Source organism: Bos indicus, chromosome 22 (assembly GCF_029378745.1).
Source record: "Bos indicus isolate NIAB-ARS_2022 breed Sahiwal x Tharparkar chromosome 22, NIAB-ARS_B.indTharparkar_mat_pri_1.0, whole genome shotgun sequence".
In the NCBI taxonomy this organism is placed as follows: domain Eukaryota; kingdom Metazoa; phylum Chordata; class Mammalia; order Artiodactyla; family Bovidae; genus Bos; species Bos indicus.
The window spans coordinates 47,749,948-47,772,621 of NC_091781.1; the positions used below are offsets into that span (position 1 = coordinate 47,749,948).

At 50.9% G+C, this 22,674-nt stretch overlaps 1 protein-coding gene across 6 annotated transcripts in view; it reads left to right on the forward strand.

The window, feature by feature from the left end:
• RFT1 (RFT1 homolog) overlaps positions 1-16,482 on the forward strand; it is a 48,244-nt gene extending 31,762 nt beyond the window's left edge. For 2 of the 6 annotated variants that reach the window (XR_002183353.2, XR_011563018.1), the window contains 4 exons: positions 763-868; positions 6,134-6,383; positions 6,705-6,991; positions 11,299-16,482. Coding sequence is in view for 1 of the 6 variants with exons in the window: in XM_019984901.2 (XP_019840460.2) it covers positions 763-868; positions 6,134-6,383; positions 6,705-6,872 (524 nt within the window). In the remaining 5 variants the exon portion in view is untranslated. Of the gene's footprint in view, positions 1-762; positions 869-6,133; positions 6,384-6,704; positions 9,933-11,298 lie in introns of those variants that run through there. The other 4 variants (XR_011563017.1, XR_011563016.1, XR_002183354.2 and 1 more) reach the window with 4 other exon arrangements.
• The last annotated feature ends 6,192 nt before the right edge of the window (positions 16,483-22,674 follow it).

Consider the following 22,674-nt stretch of genomic DNA (forward strand, 5'->3'; position numbering starts at 1 on the left):
TAGAATTTTTGGATCGTAGGTTGCATTCATGTTTATTTTGTTGGAAACTGCTTGACTGCCTCTCGGTAATGGCTCTTTTAAAAGAGGGGCTCAGGGAATTCCCATCCTATAGGTTAGAAATCCACACTTTCACTGCTGACAGCCTGAGTTCAGTCCCTGGTCAGGGAACTAAGATCCCACAAGCCACATAGCACAGCAGAAAAAAAAAAAAAACAAGAAAGAGGGGATCAACTCCATTTTAAGGCTCCTGATCTTCTGTTAGCAGATTTCCCCAAAGCTTGTTAGTTAGCTGTAGAACCTAGAAGAAAATAACCTTACGAACTCTGATTCTCCCTGCAGAGTTGTGGGTATTCTATTTCCTTAGTGTGCTGCTGCTCCTGAGTCCTGGGCTTCTTCAGGGCTTCTTCAGCTGACTTTGTCTTCACCTGCAGGGCCACTAGTGTCCCTGAGTGCTCAGACTAGCAGGCTTCTTCATGCTGTTTCAAAAAGTGAGATTTGTTTGCTGGCCAGATAAGCTTTTAGTTGCTAAGCAAGAGATCTGTATATCTATTCCTAACTGTCCATTTGTTTTTAGCTGTTTATTTTGGTCAGTGCGCTGGAATGCTCAGAGTCCTTGCAGATAGTTAGGACCACACATCTGCCCAATGACCACACCAGCAGGGCTCATGACCCCTCTGGTGTTCTCTGGCCACCCAGCCGATGTGAGGATGCACGGGGGCCTCCCCCTTGGGCTCTGGAATCTCAGCAGTTGTTCCCTTACAGGTCCTGTCCTACTGCGAGCCTACTGTCTTTACGTCCTCCTCCTTGCCATCAATGGAGTGACTGAGTGTTTCACATTTGCTGCCATGAGCAAAGCGGAGGTAGACAGGTGGGTAACCTTCAAGACACACCTGTAATCATGGCCTTCTGCCAAAATGAAGTAGCTTCTTTCTTTTCATTCTTAACGTGTATTTATAGAAGACTCTTTTAGAGCCTGCAGTGCGGTGCTTTCCTCAGGCACCATTCAGTGAGTCTTCTCCACACTAGGGCTGGGGAGCAGCCACTGTTCCTCGCCTCCCTTTGTCAAGGGAAAAATCTAGGCCCTGAAGGGCTGTGTTAGTCCTGGTTGGCAGAGGCAGGCACCAGACAAGACCCCCTCCTCCACCACCTCCTTGCCTAGTGCTCCAGATGGTTACTCAGGAGCTTCCTCAAGAGGCAGGTCTACAGGTATTTCCCTGATGGTCCAGTGGTTAAGAATCCACCTACTAGTGCAGGGGGCACAGGTTTGATCCCTGGTCTGGGAAGATTCCCCATGCCTTGGAGTAACTAAGCCCATGAGCCACAAGTACTGAGCCCGGGCCTCCTAGAGCCCATACTCCACAGCAAGAGAAGCCACCACAACGAGAAACTTCAGCACCGCAACCAGAGAGTAGGACGAGCATAGCAACAAAGACCCAACACGGCCAACAATAAAGAAATAAAAATTTTTTTAAAAAAGCAGATTCATGGACAATCTCAGGGCTCTGTGACATGTCTCCTCAGAGAAAGACTCAAGTGCACATAGAAGTTTTGCCACATTTTCTCCCGTCCATTGACCCTGAGGTTGGGACCTCTGCCCTGAGCTTCAAGCAGTAGTTCTTAATACTGGTTATGAGTCAGAATTGCCCAATGGAGCTTGTTAGAAATGTAGATTCCTGTCCACTCGACTCCCACCACTCTCTCTCCTACCATACCTACAGAATCAGTAGCCCCTGAGCATGTAAATGTTTTCTTTAAAGCTCCTCAATGATTCTGATGTCAGCTTCTGGTATGAGCCTCTGATCCACACCCAGGATCATTCATCTCTTGTGTCCCAGACGCCAAAAGTAGAAAGGTAGTATCTGAAGACATCACTGTAGGATGTAGTTGAGAAGAAGGATAATACTGTTAGCGGCAAAGGAGAGAGAGGAGAGGGGGTGGGAGTAGGAAATGGGGCCAGTGGCTCTCGTTATCCCTTTGCCCCTTGAGGTCTGGGTCCCATGGGGGTTTCAGGCTGCCTCTGTAGTGCCTTGAGTGCTGTTGAAACCCCTCAGAGGCCTGGTGGGGTACGGGGAGGTGGGCAAGGATACCTCAGAGATGGGGGGAGCCCTTCCTCTCATTCACAGCAGCCTTTGCTTCCCACTGTGGCCTGTCTCAGAGGTTTGGTGACCTGTGGGCCACACCATAGTTGAGAGCTGGAGTGTAGAGCAGTGGTCCCAGCCCAGACTGATTAAACTCCCCTCAGAAGTTCTAGCCCTCTCCTACACCAGCTGAACTGAAATTTAGGGGCTTGGGCCAAGGAGTCAGCTCCAGGAGATCGCTGATGATAGCTAGGGCTTGAGGAACTGCTGGCCCAGACCAGCTTTCAGAGTAAAAACTGCGTTGAACACTGTGACCCAGTGCATATTTAGGTGTGACTGAAACGAGGCTTCCACAAAGCAACAAGTACCCCAGGTACAGAACACACTGATGATGGCTTTTAATTCTGTTTCAGTTTTTTAAACTGCCATGTCATGATGCTCTAAATTGATTTCCTAGCCCACTTTTAGGTCACAACCCATAGTTCTCAAATGTGGTCTAGACATGGTTTTTACTTCAGACAGTTAAATTTATAGCTATACACTGCTTTGAGTCTGTCCTTTTTTTTTTTTTTTTTTTAAAGTGGATAAAAAGATCTCTAAGTTTAATTTTGAAAATATTATGCTTTTACTTGAAAGGTGCTTCTAACATGAAATAATTTTAAAATATAATTTAAAACATACTAAATAAGGTACTGAAGTGTGTTGGAAAGAACTCTGGGCTAGGAATCTATCTCTTTGAAGGGAATTTTGTTAAAATAATTGCAGCATTAATGTTGAAAGGGAGAAACAAGACTAAGCCTGCTTAAAACATTAAAAATATATTATCTTCCAACAAATCATGAGGGAGTACAGACAGTGACTGATTGCTTTGGTTTCTCTTACATTGCATTGAACCAGAGGAAGCAGGTTTTTAAGTTAGTTGTAATGGGACCTGGACAGCATATTAAAATCTGGAAAATGATTTTCATGGTATTAGTCGTCAACATAGAGAAAAGACAGAGCCATATTCTCATTTGAAGTAACTCACTTCCCCTAGGAGTAAAATGTGGTTTTAAGCATGATCTCCAAGTTTGTATTAAATGTGGAAGCCCCCTTTTTGTCTAGGCCCCTGGCCCCAACCCCCAGTCTTGTTCTGAACACGTGGAGCACCTGAGCTCATCACTGACCCCAGGCTTTTTTTCCTTTCTATGAATTTAGCCAGACATAAAACTGTAGTAAGATTTTTTTGTAGTATAATTGAGTAGTTTTCATCTATTTTACTTGCTGAACTACAGGTTAATCAGTATTTGTTTGTTTTTTAATAAAAATAAGGCATTTGGTTGGATGTGAAATATTAGAATGTCCTTTGAGCTGCAAGTTCCTTTGTTGTTAATAACTTCATAATCTATATAGAAGATTGATGGCTTCACATTATGCCCCATTGAAGAATCTTGGTTGTGTTTTGTTAAGCCTGTCTTGTTTTCTTTTGTTCATTTGACAAATTTTTTTGAGCATCTGTTTTCTAAGAGACATTGCTTTAAGCTCCAGGAGTACAGCCATGAACAACGACGTGATCCCTGCTCTCCTGTAGCTGACAATAAGGGAAGCAGACAGCAAACAAGTAAATAGATAAGAACATTGTGCTCTATGGACAACTAACGGAGAAGGCAGTGGCACCCACTCCAGTACTCTTGCCTGGAAAATCCCATGGGCGGAGGAGCCTGGTAGGCTGCAGTCCGTGGGGTCGCTAAGAGTCGGACACGACTGAGCGACTTCACTTTCACTTTTCACTTTCATGCATCGGAGAAGGAAATGGCAACCCACTCCAGTGTTCTTGCCTGGAGAATCCCAGGGACAGTGGAGCCTATGGGCTGCCATCTATGGGGTCGCACAGAGTCAGACACAACTGAAGCGACTTAGCAGTAGCAGCAGCATGGAGAACTAAAACAGGGTTATGGGGTGAGAGTGGGAGCCCTTTTAGATCGGGAGGTCTTTCTGAGAAGGTTGCATTACGCTGAGGCCTCGATGACCAGGAAGAGTCTGCCATGTATAGATGGGCTAGAACCTTCCAGGCAGAGGGGACAGTGATGCAGAGGCCAAGGATTGAGAGCTCCTTTGTCTGACTTGTCGGCCCTTGAGTGCCCCATGTGGAGCTGGACTCCGTACTGTTGACTGAATGAAGGACAAGTGCCGTCTTCTCGCCTAGGCACATAAGAGACCTGTGCCGTCCTCTACGTAGTTACCTAGGCCACATTGTCATGGCCGTACCTTGATGTTTTCAGCCAGCACCCACTGGGGGACACTTCAGTTGCTTACCTTTTGATAAACCTGATTAAAAATAACTTCCTGTTTATGTTAACCAAACCTTAGAAAATAGTCATTGTCGCTGACTGATTTCCCACTGATTTACAAAGTGGCATTTTAATTTTATCTTTAAAATTCTTATTTTATCCTGAAGTGGATAATGCCTTTAAGACTATAGATTTGTGTTGCAAAGTTCAACAGTTGCAGAGCCCTATTCTAATGAGAAACAGTAGACGTCCTCATTGTTAGCGCCTCCCAAGTGACTACACCAAAGAAGCCACACTGTGACTTGTCCCTGCTGGAGTTAACATGAATTAGCTACCAGTTTCATTCATTGTTTCCCTTCTGCTTGGAGTTGGGTGAACATGACCCAACAGGTTATGAAAGTTTATGAACCTGTAGTCTGAAGAAGAACCAAACATTACACATCATCTTCTTTTTGGAAAATTGGTCAGAGTACTGGCCCACCCTCTGTGGCTTGTTATAAAGTTGGCCATTCTGATTATTGATTAGCATTAGTGAAGATGCTTCCTCTGTAAAGATATGGGCTCTTGTACTTCCATTACTCATTAAAAAGAAACTGTGTCGACTAAGAAGCAAATTAATTACTTGTCTGGAATTCTAGATGAAAGCTCTGTCCCCTGTTAGAGTATAGGTGTGTGTGTGTATGTGTGTGTTTGTTCTTGATGACACACACTCCGATAATTACGTCTCCCATAGCACCTTGGGCTTGGTCAGCCAAAGGACAAGGACCCAGGCATTTGGGGGACCCAGTGGCATTCTTGCCACCCCTCCTTCCTGTGCAGAAGCTGAATGGTGGTCTCTGAGGTTTCCTAACCAGCTGACACAACTTGGGGATCTAAGGGGTTTGGTTTCCTCAACAACTATACACTTAGATTGCCTGCTGTGTGCTCAGCAGAAACCAGACGCTGGAGAATTTGGTTCATGGTTGTACCACAAGCCTTTTGGAAGATTTTTATCTTTTCTGAGATTCAGTCTAGAGCTGAAAACTGAAGATAACTAAGTGATGTACTGCCATGGAATCAGAGAAGTGAAAGGAACGGTGTAAGCCCTCCAGTCACAGGACCCACAGAGCTCTAGAAAGGTGGATGGAGAGCCAAGGAGGGATGTGTGAGAGTCTGGGAAACCCTGACAGTGGGCCAGGCCTTGCTCCCTCTTCTCATTCTGTTATGGAAGCTGGTCACTTGCTTTGAGTGAGATCTGCTGGCAAAGGTTACGGGGCTTCTGCCTTTCCCAAAGGAAGCAGTGCTACAGTTTAGGGGCCAGGGGTCAGGTTGGGCTGTTGGTTCACTCCTTAGGCAGATTCCTCAGCCTCTCTGGGCCTGGTTTCCTTGTCTGTAAGATGGATCCAAGCTCCACAGGGAAACGGCCCTGTGTTTGTCCACCAGCACATTCCCAACAGCCCTCACAGTGCCTGTCCACACGAAACCATGAACCCGTGTCATATTCTTGAGCCTCACATTAAGGCAGGCTGAACAGGATTCTTATGGGTTTTGATTACAAAGTGTCACTTAACCAGTTATTATCCTTAAACACCATAAATACATTGAATTGTTCATTTTTTTACTCTTCTATTCAGGGCTGAGGGGGACAGTGACGTTTCCATGTTATCCACTTAGCATTTGATGTAAAAATCACCTGGATCATGGGATCTCAGAGGTGAATTCATGTTCACAGCCCCTTTCTTTGCAGCAGCCCTGCCTTGGGATGAGGTACCCACTGCCCTGCTTTGCCTGTCTTCTTCTCCCCAGGTACAATTTTACAATGCTGGCCCTGTCGTCTTCCTTCCTGATGTTATCTTATGTCCTGACCCGTTGGTGTGGCAGCGTGGGCTTCATCTTGGCCAACTGCTTCAACATGGGCATTCGGATCATGCAGAGCCTTTACTTCATCTACCACTACTACCGGAAGAGCCCCCACAGGCCTCTGGATGGCCTGTTCCTGTCACCAGTCCTCCTTGGGACATTTGCCCTCAGTGGTGGCATTACTGCTGTTTCAGAGGTGAGACTCCCCATAGCCTTCACACCACATGCTTTTGCAGTCTGTCCAGTCTCCCTTGTTCCAGACATCCCCTTCCTGTTCTGCCTGAACCAGCTGGACAAGTACTTGCTTCCTCGTGCCCCTTCCCCTAAGCTTCAGGCCAGCATCTTGTGAAATGACTGAGCAGTGGTACCTGTGGGCACAGAGTAGACCCTAGTCCATGGCTGTCACAGCTTTTCCTGATTCGAAGCTGGAGTAGTAGAGTCCCACTCTCCCTGGCTTGCCCCAAAGGAAGGCGGTATGGCTGGAGGGCCAGGGACTGACGATGGTTTCTTTCCACAGGTGTTCCTCTGCTGTGAACGGGGCTGGCTAGCCCGGCTGGCACACATCGCTGTGGGGGCCCTCTGTCTGGGAGTGACCCTCGGGACAGCATTCCTCACAGAAACCAAGCTGATTCACTTTCTTAAGACTCAGTTAGGCGTGCCCAGACTCGCTGACAAAATGACATGACCTTGCGGAAGCCCTGTGGCGCCTGGACCAGCTGTGGGGCGGTCTTGTGAGTGGAACATGTGTTCCGTGGAGGAGAGCCAGGCCAGGGGTCTGCAGTGCAGTGAGACCAACCCAGGCAGGTGAGTCGTCAGAGCGATCCACCGGACCACTTACCATCCATTTGCGGTTTCAGATAGCAAGGGGTTCCCTTTTTAAGGGAAGACCAAAAAATTCTTTTAAAATCGATACAATTATTTTTTTCACCATTTTGTTGTAATTGGCATTTTTCTTTTTGAGTAATGTATTAATTCCTCTTGGGTGTGATTGACCTTAGGAACTCTGTGTCCCACATGTTCTATCTTGGGTGTCAGCTGTTAATAATCATCTAGCTCAGAAGGACAGATAGAGCCACTTGACCCTCCACAGGAGTATTTACCATGTGCTATAAAAGCATGAAGGAGACGTGGTGTTTTGTGATGTTATACAACAAAGTTGCTCCCAGAGTTGTGGCTTTCCCCACTGTGACCTGGATTTTTAGAGAAGGAGAAATGTTAATGGGAAGTCCAAGAAATGAAGACACAGAGGCTTTCAGATCACATTTCCTGCAGTTAGCCAGGTGGAGTCAGCATCTGTCCCCTTCACGGCTGTCCCTGCAAAGGCTACCTCATGCCTTCCCGTCACAGCAGGGGCAAGCCAGCTCATCTCTGGTCTGGTCACTGGAGAAAGGACACTGTGATCCTTCGTGAGCTATCTTGTTCCCAGAAGGGAAGCCCACTTTGCAGTTGGCTGTAAGTTCTCATGAGGAGGTTGTACAGATGACAGCTAGAGTTGAGTAGAGGTGTCTTTCTTCCATTCGAATAAAATAAGGTAAATTCTATATGGCAGGTATCACTGAATCACGCCCCTTTCCCACTGACCCCTTACTTCTGGCCCTGGTCAGTGCACCTGAATTCCAGGACAAGACTGGCAGGCCTGCAGGTCTGGTCCTCCAGGCCACAGTGAGCCCAGGTGAAGGCTTGCCTCTGGGCCCTGTACCCAGTAGGTGAGGTCACCAGGCGTTGTTATCAGGCAGCAAGGCATTTTTCTTGTTAATATATTAATTGATGTCATTAATGTATTAATTAGATGTAATGGCCTTTGGAGCTCCATGCGCAAACTATATCTTGGGTGATGATAGTTAATAATCACCTAGCCCTGATGTCCCCAAACCTTCTGTGTTTACACCCAGAGAACAGGGCAACTGGTATCAGATGGTGGTTTACCTGAAGTGCACAAATTTAAATGCAGTGACCCAGGGAGAATGGACACATCATAGGCATGGCTTAGTCTCTTCATTCGCCACCTGAAACTATCACAGCATTGTTAATTGGCTATACTTCAATACAAAATAAACCACTTATTTTTAAAAAAAAAAGTTTTTAGTTAAGTAAAAATAAATCCACTGGTCCAGAGCCGGTGCCAAGAGGCCAAGGATAAAGACACCCTGAGACTAGGATCCAGTTACTTGGACACCTGTGTATCTAGTCAAAGAGAGAATGCTTTATATTAATTGCAGGGACAGTAGCTAAATGCAAGGTGTCACTGAGCAGTCAGAGGCCCTCCAGAAGCGTGGGGCTGGTCCTGTGTTGTCAGGCAGGGTCAGCCCAGCTCAGAAGGACTGATTGCTCCACGGGGTAGGGTAGGTGGCACATAGAGAAGGCAGCCCTCCCTCTCAAATACTTCTTTGCTCTCTAGAACACACAGACATGAGCCTCCAGCCCTCACAATTTCTGGTTGACCACCCCTCTCTCTGCTAGGACCCCGTCCCACTTAACCCCAGACTTGAAGTGTGGGCCTCACACCACCTGCCTCAGAATCTCCTGGATTGCAAGTCAGAAATGTAGGTTTCCAGGACCCCTCCAGACCTTTGGCATCTGCGTTTCTGGCGTGGGGCTTACCCTGTCATCCTCACCCGAGTCAGGGCCCAGGGCCAGTTCTGCTCATGTTCACAGCATCTGTGCCCAGCTCTAGGAAGAAAGCCACCTTTGCCTGAGTAGCATCACTGGCTCCCTAGCTCCTTAGGAGTGTGAGTTCCACAGCTCCCACTCTGCTTTTCTGCCCGGAGAAGCTCTGCATCTGACAGCGAGGGCGCATCTCATCTCGTCCCCAAACAGCCAGCCAGGTGGTGCTGTCAGCACCAGGCTGGCCGCCAGGCAGGGCCAGCTCCTCTGGCGAGATGGCCAGCTGGGATGGTCACCCAGGGCTCTTTGCTGTGGCCTGCTTCCTCGTTTATAGAAAGAGGAGTTCTCATAGCCCAGGCTTTTGGGAAACGGGTGTTTCCCACTACTAACACCTGCCTCCTGGGCTCCAGCACTTGGGCAGCAAGCCCCGTGTGGCCCATAGTCTCTGTCTCCACCCGGTTGCTCCCTGCAGCACAGCTGGGACCGGCCACTGGCTCTGGGGCTTCCCCGCCCCCTAGAGCTGCACCTGGGTCTGGAGGGGCTGGCCTTCAAGGGTGCTGAGCCGCCCCACATTACCCAGGAAGGAACTGGGGGGGAAATCACACTTCAGGCCTTAAGTACCACTTAAAATATAAGTGAGGCTACCTCTCCATGGAAGCAAGTCTCTAAAGCACATCCATTTATGAAACAGAAACCTTTGATGGTGAGAATGACAGCATTTCGTCTTTCTGTGCTGCCCTGGCCACATGTGTGTTGGTGACGTGGGGTTTGGCCTGTTAGGTCCCTCCGTCAGCGGCTGCTGCTGTGCCACTTAAAGCTTCTTTAGTGGTGACTCCAGGCTCTGGCAGTGTGCTCTGCCTCACCCCCTGCCACTTACCAGCCTGATTCACCAGGGCACCTCCTTCCTCCTGCCTTTTTAAAACAAGAACAACAACAACAACTTGGGTATATATTGCTAGTTTCATGTCAGTTTCCTGTGTGTATGCTCTGCCCCACCTGCCGCCACTTACCAACCTAGTTCACCAGGGCACCTCCTTCCTCCTGCCCTTTTTTTAAAAAAAAAAAAAAAAACCAGTATATTCATATTGCTAGTTTCATGTCAATTTTCCAATTTTAAAATGAGTAAATTATTTTCTCCATATTTGTGTGAAGATCTTTCATATCACTTCTTCCAAAAACGAAACAAAAAATTCTTAAATTTTGAAAGAAAGGTGGGCAAGTACCTTAGGTATGTGAATCATTTTTAGTCATCGTCAAAACGGTTCTCCCTGCCTTGGTGGACGTGACTGGATGGTGATCCCGACTTGGAAAGAGGGGCTGGTTCCCTCGGCCCTGCGATGGAGACGTCTGTGTCCCGGACTGACAGGACTGGCATTTTACTCACTGCTCTTCCCTTCTACCCAAAACAATGTTCCACGTTCTTCCACTGATGAGGCAGTCTCTTTCACCACCTTTCTTCTCTCCCACAGTCTGGGCCCACAGTCTCCTTTTGGCTATAAGCTCTGTTCTGAACGCAGAGCCCCTGAGGAGAAAGGGAACTGGCCCAGGTTATCTTCATAGGGTGGCTACTGTGGGCACAGGGTCATAAGTGAACCAGCGGAGGGGCCACCCTGGGGGCAGGTGGGTGCCCAGTTCCATCAGCTCTCACTGGGCAGGGGCTGGAGAGGGTGGTGTGATTCAGCCAGAGTTGCCACTTCGGCCTTGGAGGAGCTGCCTGAGGGCCTGTGACGAAACAACCAACTTACGAGGGAATCCTCTAGTCCACCATTTACTTGTCTCATTACCTCCCTCCCTGCTGTTGACTGACGGTCACAGTGCTGCCCTGGTCTGACCAGTGTGCTTGGCAGGGGCCGCCTGGTGGGAACAGGACCTGAGAACCTGGCAAGCCTCGGTCCTTTAATCTCATCTGCATCACAACCTGGGGCCTTGGAACGGGGCTCTGATGCTGTCAGCACAGTGAGCAGTGACTAATTAAGACACGACTGCATTAGTCACGTTGGAGGTGACAACTGAGCAGCATGTTTTGGGTTCGTGTCTGAGAGATCCTGACACACTTTTCAATTATGTGGAACTAATAGTGTGTGGCCTCCACGCAGCCGTGTCGGGCGGGGGAGAAGGAGAGTCTGCGATGAAAGTGTGACTCAGTACAGCTCCTCACTCACTTCTCTGCACTCCCTTCTGAAAATCACAATAGGTCACACCAGGGAGCGTGGCATTTGGGGTCCAGAGGGCTTCTTTCAGAAGGAGAGTTATGAGACAACTCTGGGTGACACAGGAGCCACGGCCCTCTCCATAGGCGCCTGTTGCGAACCCCAGCGTTAACAGCTCACTCTCCCTGGTCTCTGGGTGTGCCCTCGTCTGGGCGTGGCACGGCCGGGCAGGGAGAGCCAGAGGACGCAGGAGAACCAAAACATTGTCACTATGAGGGAAATGGGGTGTTTTCCTCCACAAATCCCAACCAAACTAGGGAATGTTGCTAAAACAGCTTTCCTTTTTGTTCCCCCCAGGGCATTGACAACAATTTTATGAACAAACCAGATTAGCACAGCGCCTTTTTTATGTTCCTGAACTAGAGCCGAAGATTCCTTTCTTCCTGACGTGCCTTGTGAGAGTCCCTAAGTGGCATCTCTCCAATGACAAGAGGATGTTCTTGCAGGTGTGCAGATGTTAGGCTCGGGGGTGGGGCATAGAGGGGAAGAGCTGCTGGCTTTTCCTTTTTTTCCTTTTTCCTTTTGTAACCTGGAGTGACATCACGCGGGGCTGATGGCAAGATGCCCAAGCATGCGGGGCACTCATCTTTACCTCCCCTCCCCTCAGCTCTCCCTGCAGCAACCCTGCAAACACAGGGCCGAGAGCCAGGCTCTTTGGGGAGCACCCAGAGGTCCCTCCCGTCTGCATCAGCACCAGGGAGGCCCGCTTGCGTCATGTCCGCCTTCTGAAGCACACGAGCAGAGTTTGCTTTCTAAGCGGCCCACGGTGTCACATCCATGGTTATACGCCAGCCTGGCTGCCCGTTTCTAACTCACTGGGTGGCCTTGAACAAGCCTCACTCTACCAACCGTGGCACATAGCAGGTACCATCAGCCTCTGAGCTCCATTCCTCACTCGTTCACAAAGGCCAGATCTAAGCTCTTTTGATAACCTAGCGCCTGAGAGGGCAGAGGGGTCTTCCAGCTCCTACGCCAACTGGAGCAGCACCCTTCTGATCGGAATGAAAACTGGGGATTACTCCTAAGAATTTGCTTGGAAGAGGAGTTCTTTCTGTTAAAACAATGAAACCCTGTCCAGTTTGAAATCCACAAGTTTGAACGTTTTAAACCTCCTCCCTGACCTTCCATGACGTTTTCTCCCACAGTTCCCCCCGCTTTCCCAGTCTTCATCTCATCTTAAAGAATTTAAGGTAATTGTTTTGCACAGCCACTGGCATAAGTAACAGATGTTAGGGAGAAACAAATCTGGCCCCAAATTATGTTGTGTTACAAAGAAACAGTTGTCTCTTCCCCATGGTCCTCTCTCTGTTGATGGCCTTGAACTCAGGTGACATCACCAAGGAGTGGGAAGGTGGCTGACTTCAGCCACTCCATCACTTTGTAACCATAGGCAGATCTTGCCTCCCTTTGCCTTGGTTTCCTCATCTGTCGCTAACCCACCTGGCATGGCACAGAGGGGATAGAAGGAAAACAGAGGCCGGACAGTCAAATGTAGCTCTGGAAGCTTCGGAGAAAACAGCCCATAGCAAGGCTTCCTATATGTCCTGTGTACCCACCTCTCTACCATCTTTCTCTTCTGCTCCTCGCCCTCGGCCAGTCCTCCCCTGACGCTCTCCACTCTAACCCCAGCCCAGGGTCTCTTCTCCCCACCCTTGCTCCTGTTGACCCAACTCCAGGCCTGTCTATGGCTGTGCTGGCAAAGAAGAAAGGAGTAAGGACATTACAGATACTGGTGATTTAACCCTTTTCTTCAGTGCTGTCACACCCAGAAGGCACTAAATCCCAGTCACGTGGCATTAGTAAACACATGCCCATCCCTGTTCCTTGGCTCCTGCCTTGTCTGGTTCTAAGGGTGAGCTCTGGAGCCCCGCGGCACCTGCTGTCTGGTCTCCAGCCTTTCACCCCTTCTCACCTCTCTGCCTCCTGGGCCTCACCCTGTCAGGCTCAGTTGCACGTGTCGACTCTGTCACACTCCTTTCTCTTTCTTTCAGCAGCCCTATTTTCCTTCTCCCCTGAGAATTAGGAAGGCAGGTTGTGTGGGGGTTCCAGAAAGGGTCTTGGAGATGGACCCAGCACCACTTCAAACATGACCTTGAGCAAGGTAGTTCATGCCTACGTGCCTCAGTTTACTGGTCTAAAAATGGGCATTAGAACACTCACCTCATTGGGTATGGCAGGGAATCCATGAAAAAGGATGGAGGAGCAACAAGCAGGGTGTGCCCCACCAGTCCATCATTCGTTCTGTGACTGGAATTATAAATCTACCAAACACAGAGGAACTGTGGCCCCTGGGAACGTTTGCTTCACCCCTACCTACTCCCTCCTCCCCACCTAAGCCCAGTCCACAGACATGTATGTGGTTGAATCTTTTTTCCTGCAGTGGCAACATTTCTTTCCCCTTTTCTTGAAGGCAGTGCTGCAGGTGAAGAGGAAACGAAAGCTCCTTTTCAGCCAAGCTTGCCTGGAGGAGCATAGAAGGTGAGGGCATGGGTCAGGGAGACCGCCCGAGGTCTTCTGACTCCCAGCCAAGCTCCGGCGGCCCAGCTGGGGGAAGCAGAGCTATCGTTTCCAGGGAGAGCCCAGCAAATGCCCTCTTTCAGGCTCAGCCTGAACTGCCCCATGCCCCTCCCACCCCCCTGGTAAGAGGGGATGCTTGCAAAGCCTATTAAATGATTTTCAGCAATTTCAGAAATTGCCTCAGCTGGTAGTTTAAAATTTCCCTGCAGCTTCAGATTAAAGCAGAAAGAAAAAAGACCCCTGGTGATAGACTAGAGTGTGGCTTTGTCCAAGGAGGGCCAGCTGCTGTCGGCAGCTTCTGAAGAAAACGGAGGGATCCGAGTTGGTCCTGCCATGCGGGTGGGCGGCCAAGGGCACTGGCTCCCCTGGCCTCAGCTTTAGGCCTCGCCATGGTGACCATGAGGACACTCCCGCACCCCCTCACACACTGCCTCAGTCTCCAATTTGCCAGTGTCCTCACCTTGAACCCACTCATCAAAGTTGATCTGAAACTTGAGTTCTTCCTCCTCCTCACCCCGAAAAGGCAACAAAAACAGCCATTGCCTCTACCATCAGCCTGCTTGTTGTTTTTTCCTTCTTTGGGCTGTAATGAAGGATGCAAGGTTCAGACCAACTGGCTTTCCCCTTCTGGAAGCAGCTGGAAGAGAAAGGCCAGAACCTAGGACAGAGGATGCTGTCTTATTTTTAATTTACCTGTTTTCTCCCTTGTTAAACTTTTTTATTTATTATGACCGTCTATTTATTTGGCTGCCTTGGTCTTCACTGTGGTGCACGGGCTTTCTCTGGTTGCTGTGCGTGGGGGTTGCTGTCTAGTTGCAGCACATGGGCTTCTCACTGCCGTGGCTCCTTATTGTGGGGCAAGGGGGCTTCAGGGCACAGGGGCCTCAGTCGTTGCAGCATGTGAGCTCATTAGCTGTGGCTTGCTGTCTTAGTTGCCCCGAGGCATGTGGGATCTTCCCAGACCAGGGATGGAAGCCGTGTTCCCTGCATTGCCAGTCAGATTCTTAACTACCAGGGAAGTCCCTAATCTTATTTTTTTATTATTATTTTTTTTGGCCAGACCATGTGGCATATGTGATCTTAGTTCCTCAACCAGGGGTCAGATTTGTACCCCCTGCAGTGGACGTGCAGAGTCTTAACCACTGGACAACCAGGGAAGTCTGAGGGGGTATTGTCTTGAGTGCTACTGTTAAGATGGGGTTTTCGTAAGCAAGGAAGTGTGTTCTGCCCACAGTTGGGACTCAGAACAGGGAGACACCAGACTCGTCTGAGTCTGGCCCTGATCCTTGAGTAAGGAGTAAGGCTGCTGACCTTGGTGTCTGGGTCATATCTGAGTGGTGGGGAGTCCATCAGGCCTTCCGCTTTCTCCTTCCTGCTCCTCTTCAAAAGGCTGTGACCTGGGTGTGCTGGTTCTGATCCACAGAGCCCGGTGCTCCAGGCCTCTTCATTCCCATCACCCTCTGTGGGCCATGCTCCCCAAGGCATGTGGGCAAGGCTTCTGGTTACCTTTGCAGCTTGGGAGATGATATTTTGGCCCTAGGGACCAGCTGTCGATCCAGATAATCAACAGAAGCAGAGAGCCTGGAAATCCCATTCTAATTCTAGACCTGCCTCTGTCTTCTTGAAAGATCCTCTTCTCCATCTACAAAAGGTTCTGATCCCTACTCACTGTTGCTCTGGGACCGTGGTGGGGGCCAAGGAGAAGCCCCCATGCAGCACAAATTGGGGCTGAGTGGAGAGTGGGAGAGCTGGTGGGCCTGAGTGCTCCGAGGCTGGAGCCTGGGGCTGCCTTCAGACGGGACCAGAGAAGATGTCATCACAGTCTAAAATATCTCCGCGTATTGTTCTTCCTGATGGCAAATGATCTTATTTCATGACAGCATCATGTATTGTATTAAACAGGTATTTCTTATATTAACTTGTAAAGTGTCCTGGGGCAGCCAGTACCCTGTAGACAGAAATGCCCTCCCATGGCCTCTCTGTAGTTGGCATGTGGTGCATACATTTTCCCGTGTTCACACTGCCCTCTACATTGTTCTGCTTTTACTGCACGGTGTACCAGTTAAGTTGTCCCCGGATTCCCTGCACTGAAAACCACATGGTAGAGAACATCCTGGCACAGAGACCTTGTCTGCACTTTGCCCACTCCAGGCTCCACTGCTTCCTCGGCTGCAAGTGGAGTGTGCCAGGCACAGGGAACCGCTTCCCCAGGTGTCAGGAAAATCAGTGATGCCCCAGGCCTCCCCCTGGAGAATCTGACTAATCAGCCTGGCCGGACGGGAAACTTGGGAGCTAAAGCTACCAGTAAACAGAAAGGAAGTGAAACAACCCAGGCAGGCACCTCTACCGTCTGCTCCCACTCCTCCCTTGGGGTGACGTGGCCTCCTCAAGGAAGTGGCTTTGGGCCTTGTTTCCCTGCCCAGAGGCATGGGGTGCAGCCTGTTAGGCTAGAGGCCCATTTGGGTAGCCTTCAAGGGCACTTGGTGAGCCACTGGCCCATAGGTGGAGTCCATGGTCTTGACAAGGTCATTCCAGAACTGACCATGGATTCCTGCTAAGCTGTCTCTCAATTCTGTGACCTGGACAATTTAGTCTACCTCTCCATCCTCAACATGCCTCTGTCTAAACTCTACCTATTATAATTTTCAGTTTTTCTTTTGATCAAAAGAACACATGTACACAGTTTTGAAAGATAACCCCAAACAGCAAGTTCTGCATCCCCCTCCCAAGCTACCCACTCCTTGGCTCATCATTTTAGTTCTTTTGGTCATTTCTTCATTTCCCTTCATATTTGTAAGTAATTTGCTTATGTTACTATTTCTTAATTGTTTCCCCTTTAGAATATTGACCTTTTATGGAACAATCAGCCTGCTCTCTGCATACTTCCCATCTTCCCAGTGTCAGGATTTGGGGTAAATTCATGTTTACATGTTTAAAACTATAAAAACATTGTTTTCTGCTAAACCAAGTAGTATCCTATTTCCTTTTTACTATAATCTGTTGATTATTGTCAAACTATTAATTATCTCATTATTTGCGTTCTTAAAAATACTTTATGTTCTTCCCTACAAAATCATAAAACTGAGCAAATACCATAAAGCTCTTCTCAACATGACTAACCTCAACAGGTATCACGGATTCTGTGTTTTCCCTGGAGACCTTGCTTGGGGAGCCCCACATCACCCCTTTTCCACTCTCACCGTCCCATCTGTGGGCCCCTCCCTTCCCCAGAGGGAAAAGGCTCGGGGAAGTTAAGGAACAGTAGTAAGATGGTGGCAGAGATATGGGTCTGTCCCAAGAGATGCAGTTACGGTCAAGAGTTGCCACCCCCCTCACCCGCCCAAGGATGCTGCAGCCCAGTGGGGTGGGGACCATGTAAACAGAACCATGTGGTAGAGGTCTAATCCACAACAGGATTGCACGTGGTGGGAATTCCCTGGTGGCCCAAGAGTTAGGACACAGCGCTTTCATTGCTGTGGGCCCAGGTTCAATCACTGATCAAGAAACTAAAATCCCACGGGCTGTGCAATGAGGCTGAAAAAAGGACTGCATGTGGTGTGGAGATCTCGGCCCCGACTGCAGAGGACAGAGGTGGGTCTTCCGGGCAAGTTCCCCTGCGTCTGTGTCCATCCCTGTCCCAGGCTGGGCCAGAAGCCCACCGACAGCTGGGTCCACGCTCTTCTTTGACCGCCCATGGCTGACTCCTCTTAAAAGAGGCAAAACCAGCCCTCACCTCACTGCCAGGCTGATGTGTGCCTCCCCTGGCCACCAGCAGCCCCCTCATCACAGGCCAGTCTCCCACCGCCCCAGGTCTCCTTCACTAGGGGCCTGAGCTCCGACCCCAGCCCCCGCCCTTTGCACCAGAAGCAGCTTCTTTCCTTTCCTGGTCACAGTCAGCTAAGCTCAGCTGCAGGGAAGGTGTGGAGGTTGCGGTGGTTCCAAGGGCTTCAGAGGACCTGGTCATCCAGTTGTTCACACATGGGCAACTCCCAGCCGTGGCACCAAGTCCCTAAAGACAGCACATACCTGAGTAGGCAGAGAGCCTTCTGAGTCCAGAGCACTTGCTGGAAAACCCTGTGCCTCACACAGAAGAGGCCTGTGCGTGATCTGGGGCTTCCAGTGACCACCATCCATCCGCCCCTGAGGCTGTACCCCAGAGTGTCATCAGACAGAAATCAGGTCAGCCGGACCCCACCACGGGACACTGGGACTGGTGCAGGACACATTTCGCCAGCCTCAGCCATCAGGAGGCATTTGAGAAATAGAAGATGTGTAGATCTCTCCAAGCAGCCACATGCCTTCTAGACAGACAACTCCCCAGGACTTAATCGACATCTCACAATCGGTCTGCTAAGTAGGGAAGAAGAAAATGTGGTTGTCATGGCGACACCAAGTTGCCCAGGACTGTTGGTCTCTCAGGTGGGAAAGGAGGGGACAGAGCCCAGCCTCTGCTTCCCTGGTGGGATGTTCTAGAGAGCGGGGGTCAGGCTGGACATAGCTGCTTTCTTCCCACCCTGCCAGCTCGGGCCCGAGGGCCTGAGCCGTGGGTGGTGTAAGGGGGGCTGGCTGACTCAGGGCCTTCACCCTGGGGTCTGGGTCCAAGGTTGCTCAGCATGAATGTTTCAGCCCCACCTCAGAGCATCTCAGACTTGGAGCCCCCTTCTCCTGCCGCCCACCCCCCCCAATCCTAGGACTTCCTAGCAGTGCTGTGTCCTCAGGCCTGGTCAGGGACATGCACACAGCTGGCCTTGCTGGCCTAGCCTCTGAGTCTTTCTGAATGACCGAGGGAACAACAGCCTCACCCAGAGCGCCAACCAGAGTCATACAGAGGAGGGAGTGGAGCTGGTCCACTCACCAGTACACTACGCTGCCAGCCCAGCCTCCTGCTCTCCACCAGGAACGGGATGAAGCCTCCTGATGGGTTGCCCCCTATAGTCTATGCCAAGCTGGGCCCAGGCCTGTGTAGGGGTGAGCAATAGAAGAGGGAGATGCTCAAGTGGAAGAGGTGAGCACTAGGAACCGCAGCTGCACTCAGACTCCTCTCTGAGGCCCTGCTGACCAGCTGCACATCCATTTCTGTGGCCCCAGGGCTTCGTCAGGAGTCCATGAACAGTGCACTCATGAATGAGTGAGTGGATGACATACGCAGTGAAGACTGGGAGCAGAGGAAATAGAAAGGCCAGGTCGGGGTGAGGAGCTGGGAGTATGGCCTCAGAGGGAGGTGTTTTTTGGACTCCCCATCCTCCAGTCTTCCCCCAGCCTCCCCCAGGCTGAGGCTTGGGGCAGTTCCGTCTTCCAGAGGGACCATTGAGGTCCCTGGCAGATGTGGCCCTGTCACTTGATCTCCCCTCAGAGAGGCGGGGACCCCGGGGCCCACCCGCCCCAGGCCTGGCTCACCTGGTCCCTGATGGGGGCCCGCCTCCCTGGGACCCCCACAGACCTGACTCCTTTTGCTACAAGGCCTGTGGATTTTCTCGCTGTCCAATTCATGCTAATTGGGAGCAGGGAATGTGTGCCTGAGTCGGGGTGGGCCTGCAGCTTGGATGTCCTTGTCAGAACCTGGAGGCTTTCTGGGATGGGCCCTTGCCCAGAGCCGCAGGGTCTCTGTGGGGCTTCGGTGGGACTGAGTGGGCATGGTGTGTGCTGCCTGCTTTTCTCCAGAGGGCTAGTGCAGTCACTGTCCACCTCCTACCTTGGGCACCAGCTGCCCCAGGGCCAAGCAGGCCTACCTTGTTCATGCCGAATCCTCAGCAGCTGGCACAGAGCCACAACTCAGCATTTCAGACTCCAGGAATGAAGGGAAGGCCTCTGAGGCTGGCAGGAGAGGCATGGAGGGGCTGGGGGAATGACTCGGTCCCCACCTTAACCCATGGTTCAGTAGAGGCCTGGAAAGACGTGCTTAAGTTGATGGTTTCACACTTGGCGCCTCCCTTGAGGAACAGAGGGTGCTGAGGCCCTCCCTAGAGAGGTGGGACTTCCCCTGTTCCCCCTCTTTCCCCAGGTCCCTACCTCCTTTCACCTGGGGCACAGATGGGGGTGTCCAGAGGCAAAGCACCTGTCGTGTCAAATCCTAGGCTAAGTTCTCAAGTCCTGTGGTGCTCCCCTCACCCACAGACAGGCACAGGTCATGGCCTGATGACAGAGGCTGTGATGGGAGAAGCAGGGGCGTGGGCACGTGGGGAGCCTGGGCAGGCACGCTCCCCATTCTGGAGCTGAGGTTCTCCCTGTCTCCTGCAGTGCTTTTGTCGACCTGGTCTGTGAGGGCCCTCCCCTGGGCACGTCAGGCCTCCCTCTTAGTGAACACAGACCCTGTGACCCTAGGACTTGGGTTACCCAGAGTCTGGAAGCAGGGCCCTCAGGGGTCAAAGGTACTCAGAGATTAAGATAGCTGAGCCAGCTCCTGGGACCAGCCTCAGTTTCAGCCCCTGTAAAATGGACTTGTTCCTGTGCAGCAGGCACTGGACAAGCTGGTGGGGGCAGTTGGCTGCTCTGAGGTCCGGAATGCAAGAGGAGAGATCTGACTGCTGTTGGCCACTAGAGGGCAGGACCCTCCCGTGTGTTTCCTGCAAAGGACTCGTGAGCAGGACAGCCTGCAAGACAATGGCGAGGCAGGCCCTGGACACAGGCACAAAAGGCTGAATGGCTGCTCGTCCAGTCCAGCAGAAGCTGGAGCACTAATCAGAATTCCACCTGGGCCCTAGACCCCACAAGCCCTCACTGAGCCTTTAGGCTTTCACCTCCTGAGAGGCCGGTCCTGAGTCTGCCCTCCCCTTCTTAGAATATGAGTGGCAGAGGAGCAATTAGAACAGGTCCACCAGCCTCCTCTGTGGACACAGGACAGACTGCCAGCACAGACAAACTCCTGCAAGTCTCCTCTGTGGTCTTCCAGAGAGACACTGAGAAGTGAACTTGCTGAGCTAAATCACCCTCCAAACACTCCCATCGCACACCTAGGATTAGAGGACTGCTGTACTAACACTTGGATAACACCAACACTTGGATAAAACATCTCCTTTCAGTGTGAATTTCTTTCATTACTCATCTTGTCCAGTGTCCAGAAGCAGTATGAACGTGCATGCGAGCTCAGTTGCTCAGTCATTTGTGACTCCATGGACTGTAGCCTGCCAGACTCCTCTATCCATGGGATTTCCTAGGCAAGAATACTGGAGTGGGTTGCCATTTCTTTCTCCAGGGGATCTTCCTGACCCAGGGGTCAAACCTGGATCTCTTGCATCTCCTACATTGGCAGGTGGATTCTTTACCAACTGCACCACCTGGGGAATTCTGAACAGGTGGGGATACTCACCACTATACTGCTGCTGCTGCTGCTAAGTTACTTCAGTCGTGTTTAACTCTGTGCGACTCCATAGATGGCAGCCCACCAGGCTCCCCCATCCCTGGGATTCTCTAGGTAAGACCACTGGAGTGGGTTGCCTTTTCCTTCTCCAATGCATAAAAGTGAAAGTGAAAGTGAAGTCACTCAGTCGTGTCCGACTCCTAGCGACCCCATGGACTGCAGCCTACCAGGCTCCTCCATCCATGGGAGTTCCCAGGCAAGAGTACTGGAGTGGGGTGCCACTGCCTTCTCCGCACCTCCGCATCTCATTTGTTACTTACTAATTTATTTCTAGTTTATATTTAAGATATACAGCTTTATATCTTAAAGGCAGGAGCTGTCTGGTAGGACCTCTCCTGAAGCAGTTCCCTGACCCCTGCTCCTTCCATGGGGCCAGGAGACCTGGAGATGGAGGTCAGTGGCCTGCTGGGCCCTCTCCTCCAGGCTGGACGTGGACTATACCCTGGCCCCGGCTTTCTTCCTGACATCTGACAGCAGGGCTGGCTGGGAGTATAGCTGGCATGGTCCCTGCTCAGGCTCAAACTAGGGGCAAACTGCCTTGCCCCAGAGCAATTCACCTGGAAGAGACTGACCTTTCCTGGACTTCTTATTCTGGATGAACAAATTCCAATCTAGCTCTGGCTTCACTTCCTGCTTCTAGCAAATGGGGTGAAGCAGGACACAGGATGGAAAGTTGAGAGGCAACAGGCAGGCAGGTGCTTTGGCCAGTGGAAGGTGGGGTCCTGGGAGCCCAGCGTGGATTCCACTGAACTAAGTGCTGGGAGAGGTGGAAGTGCCAAGCTTGGGGCTCTCCTGGGCCTGTCTTGGATGTTTCTCCCAGGCCTCCTTGGGAGCTCAGTGTGCCTCTTCCATGCTTTCCTTCACCCCTTAACAAACAGCACTGAGGATTTGCCCGCCAGTAACCACCAAGAGCCCAGAGAAATAAGAGAGCAAGCCCATTTGATGGGCTGTTGGAAAGCCCATTCTCGGGATGCGCCGATCTCTCTTCAACCAAAGGAGACCCCCACCCCCTGATCTGGGGGAGGGTGAGGAGACAGAGAGTGCAGGGGGCAGAGGCTGAATGGGCTTTCTGCCTGGCTGCAGTGCTTTGGGGTTACACTGGAGAGCATCTGAGTGGACAATCTCAGGCAAGTGACTTTTCCTCTGAACTCCTATGTCATCATCTGTAAAGAAGACAGAACACCACCTGCCATATGGGGTTGCGGTGAGAACTGAATGAATCCACACATGGACAGACCACCTAGCACAGGACTACACACATGTGAAAGAGACCACAAGCAGTCACTGACCAGACATTGCCCAGCAGTTAGTAGAGGCCCAGTGCTGTCACAGCACAGCCTCAGGCACCTGGGCGCATCTGTAAGTCCTCGCTTGTTGCCGTGGATCCTCCCAGCATGCGTGTGCATGACTGTGGGTGTTGTTTGTGTTTTTCCATAGGTAGACAGCCATATCTTGCCACAGATGTGGGTGTGGGCCCCCTGGAGTCATTTCTTCTAGAGAACCAGTGCTCAGAAGGTAACAGGTAGGGGGAAGTCTGAGGAAGGGCTGGTGATAGGATGGAAGGTGGAGTGGACAGGCTGAGCTTAGGGAGAACACAGGGCAGGAAAAAATAGAGATGAGGTTAGTCCACATTGGGTGCAGCGGCTAAGGTCTGTTAAGGTCAGTCCCTGACATCTTCTGCAACCGGGTTACCCCTTAGGAGGGGGTTGGGCTGGGCCCCTCCTTGCCAGCAAGGTTGGCAGCCAGGCAGTCCTGGGGCCTCAGAAAAGCCCAGACTCTGGTGGTGACAGGTGGCCCAG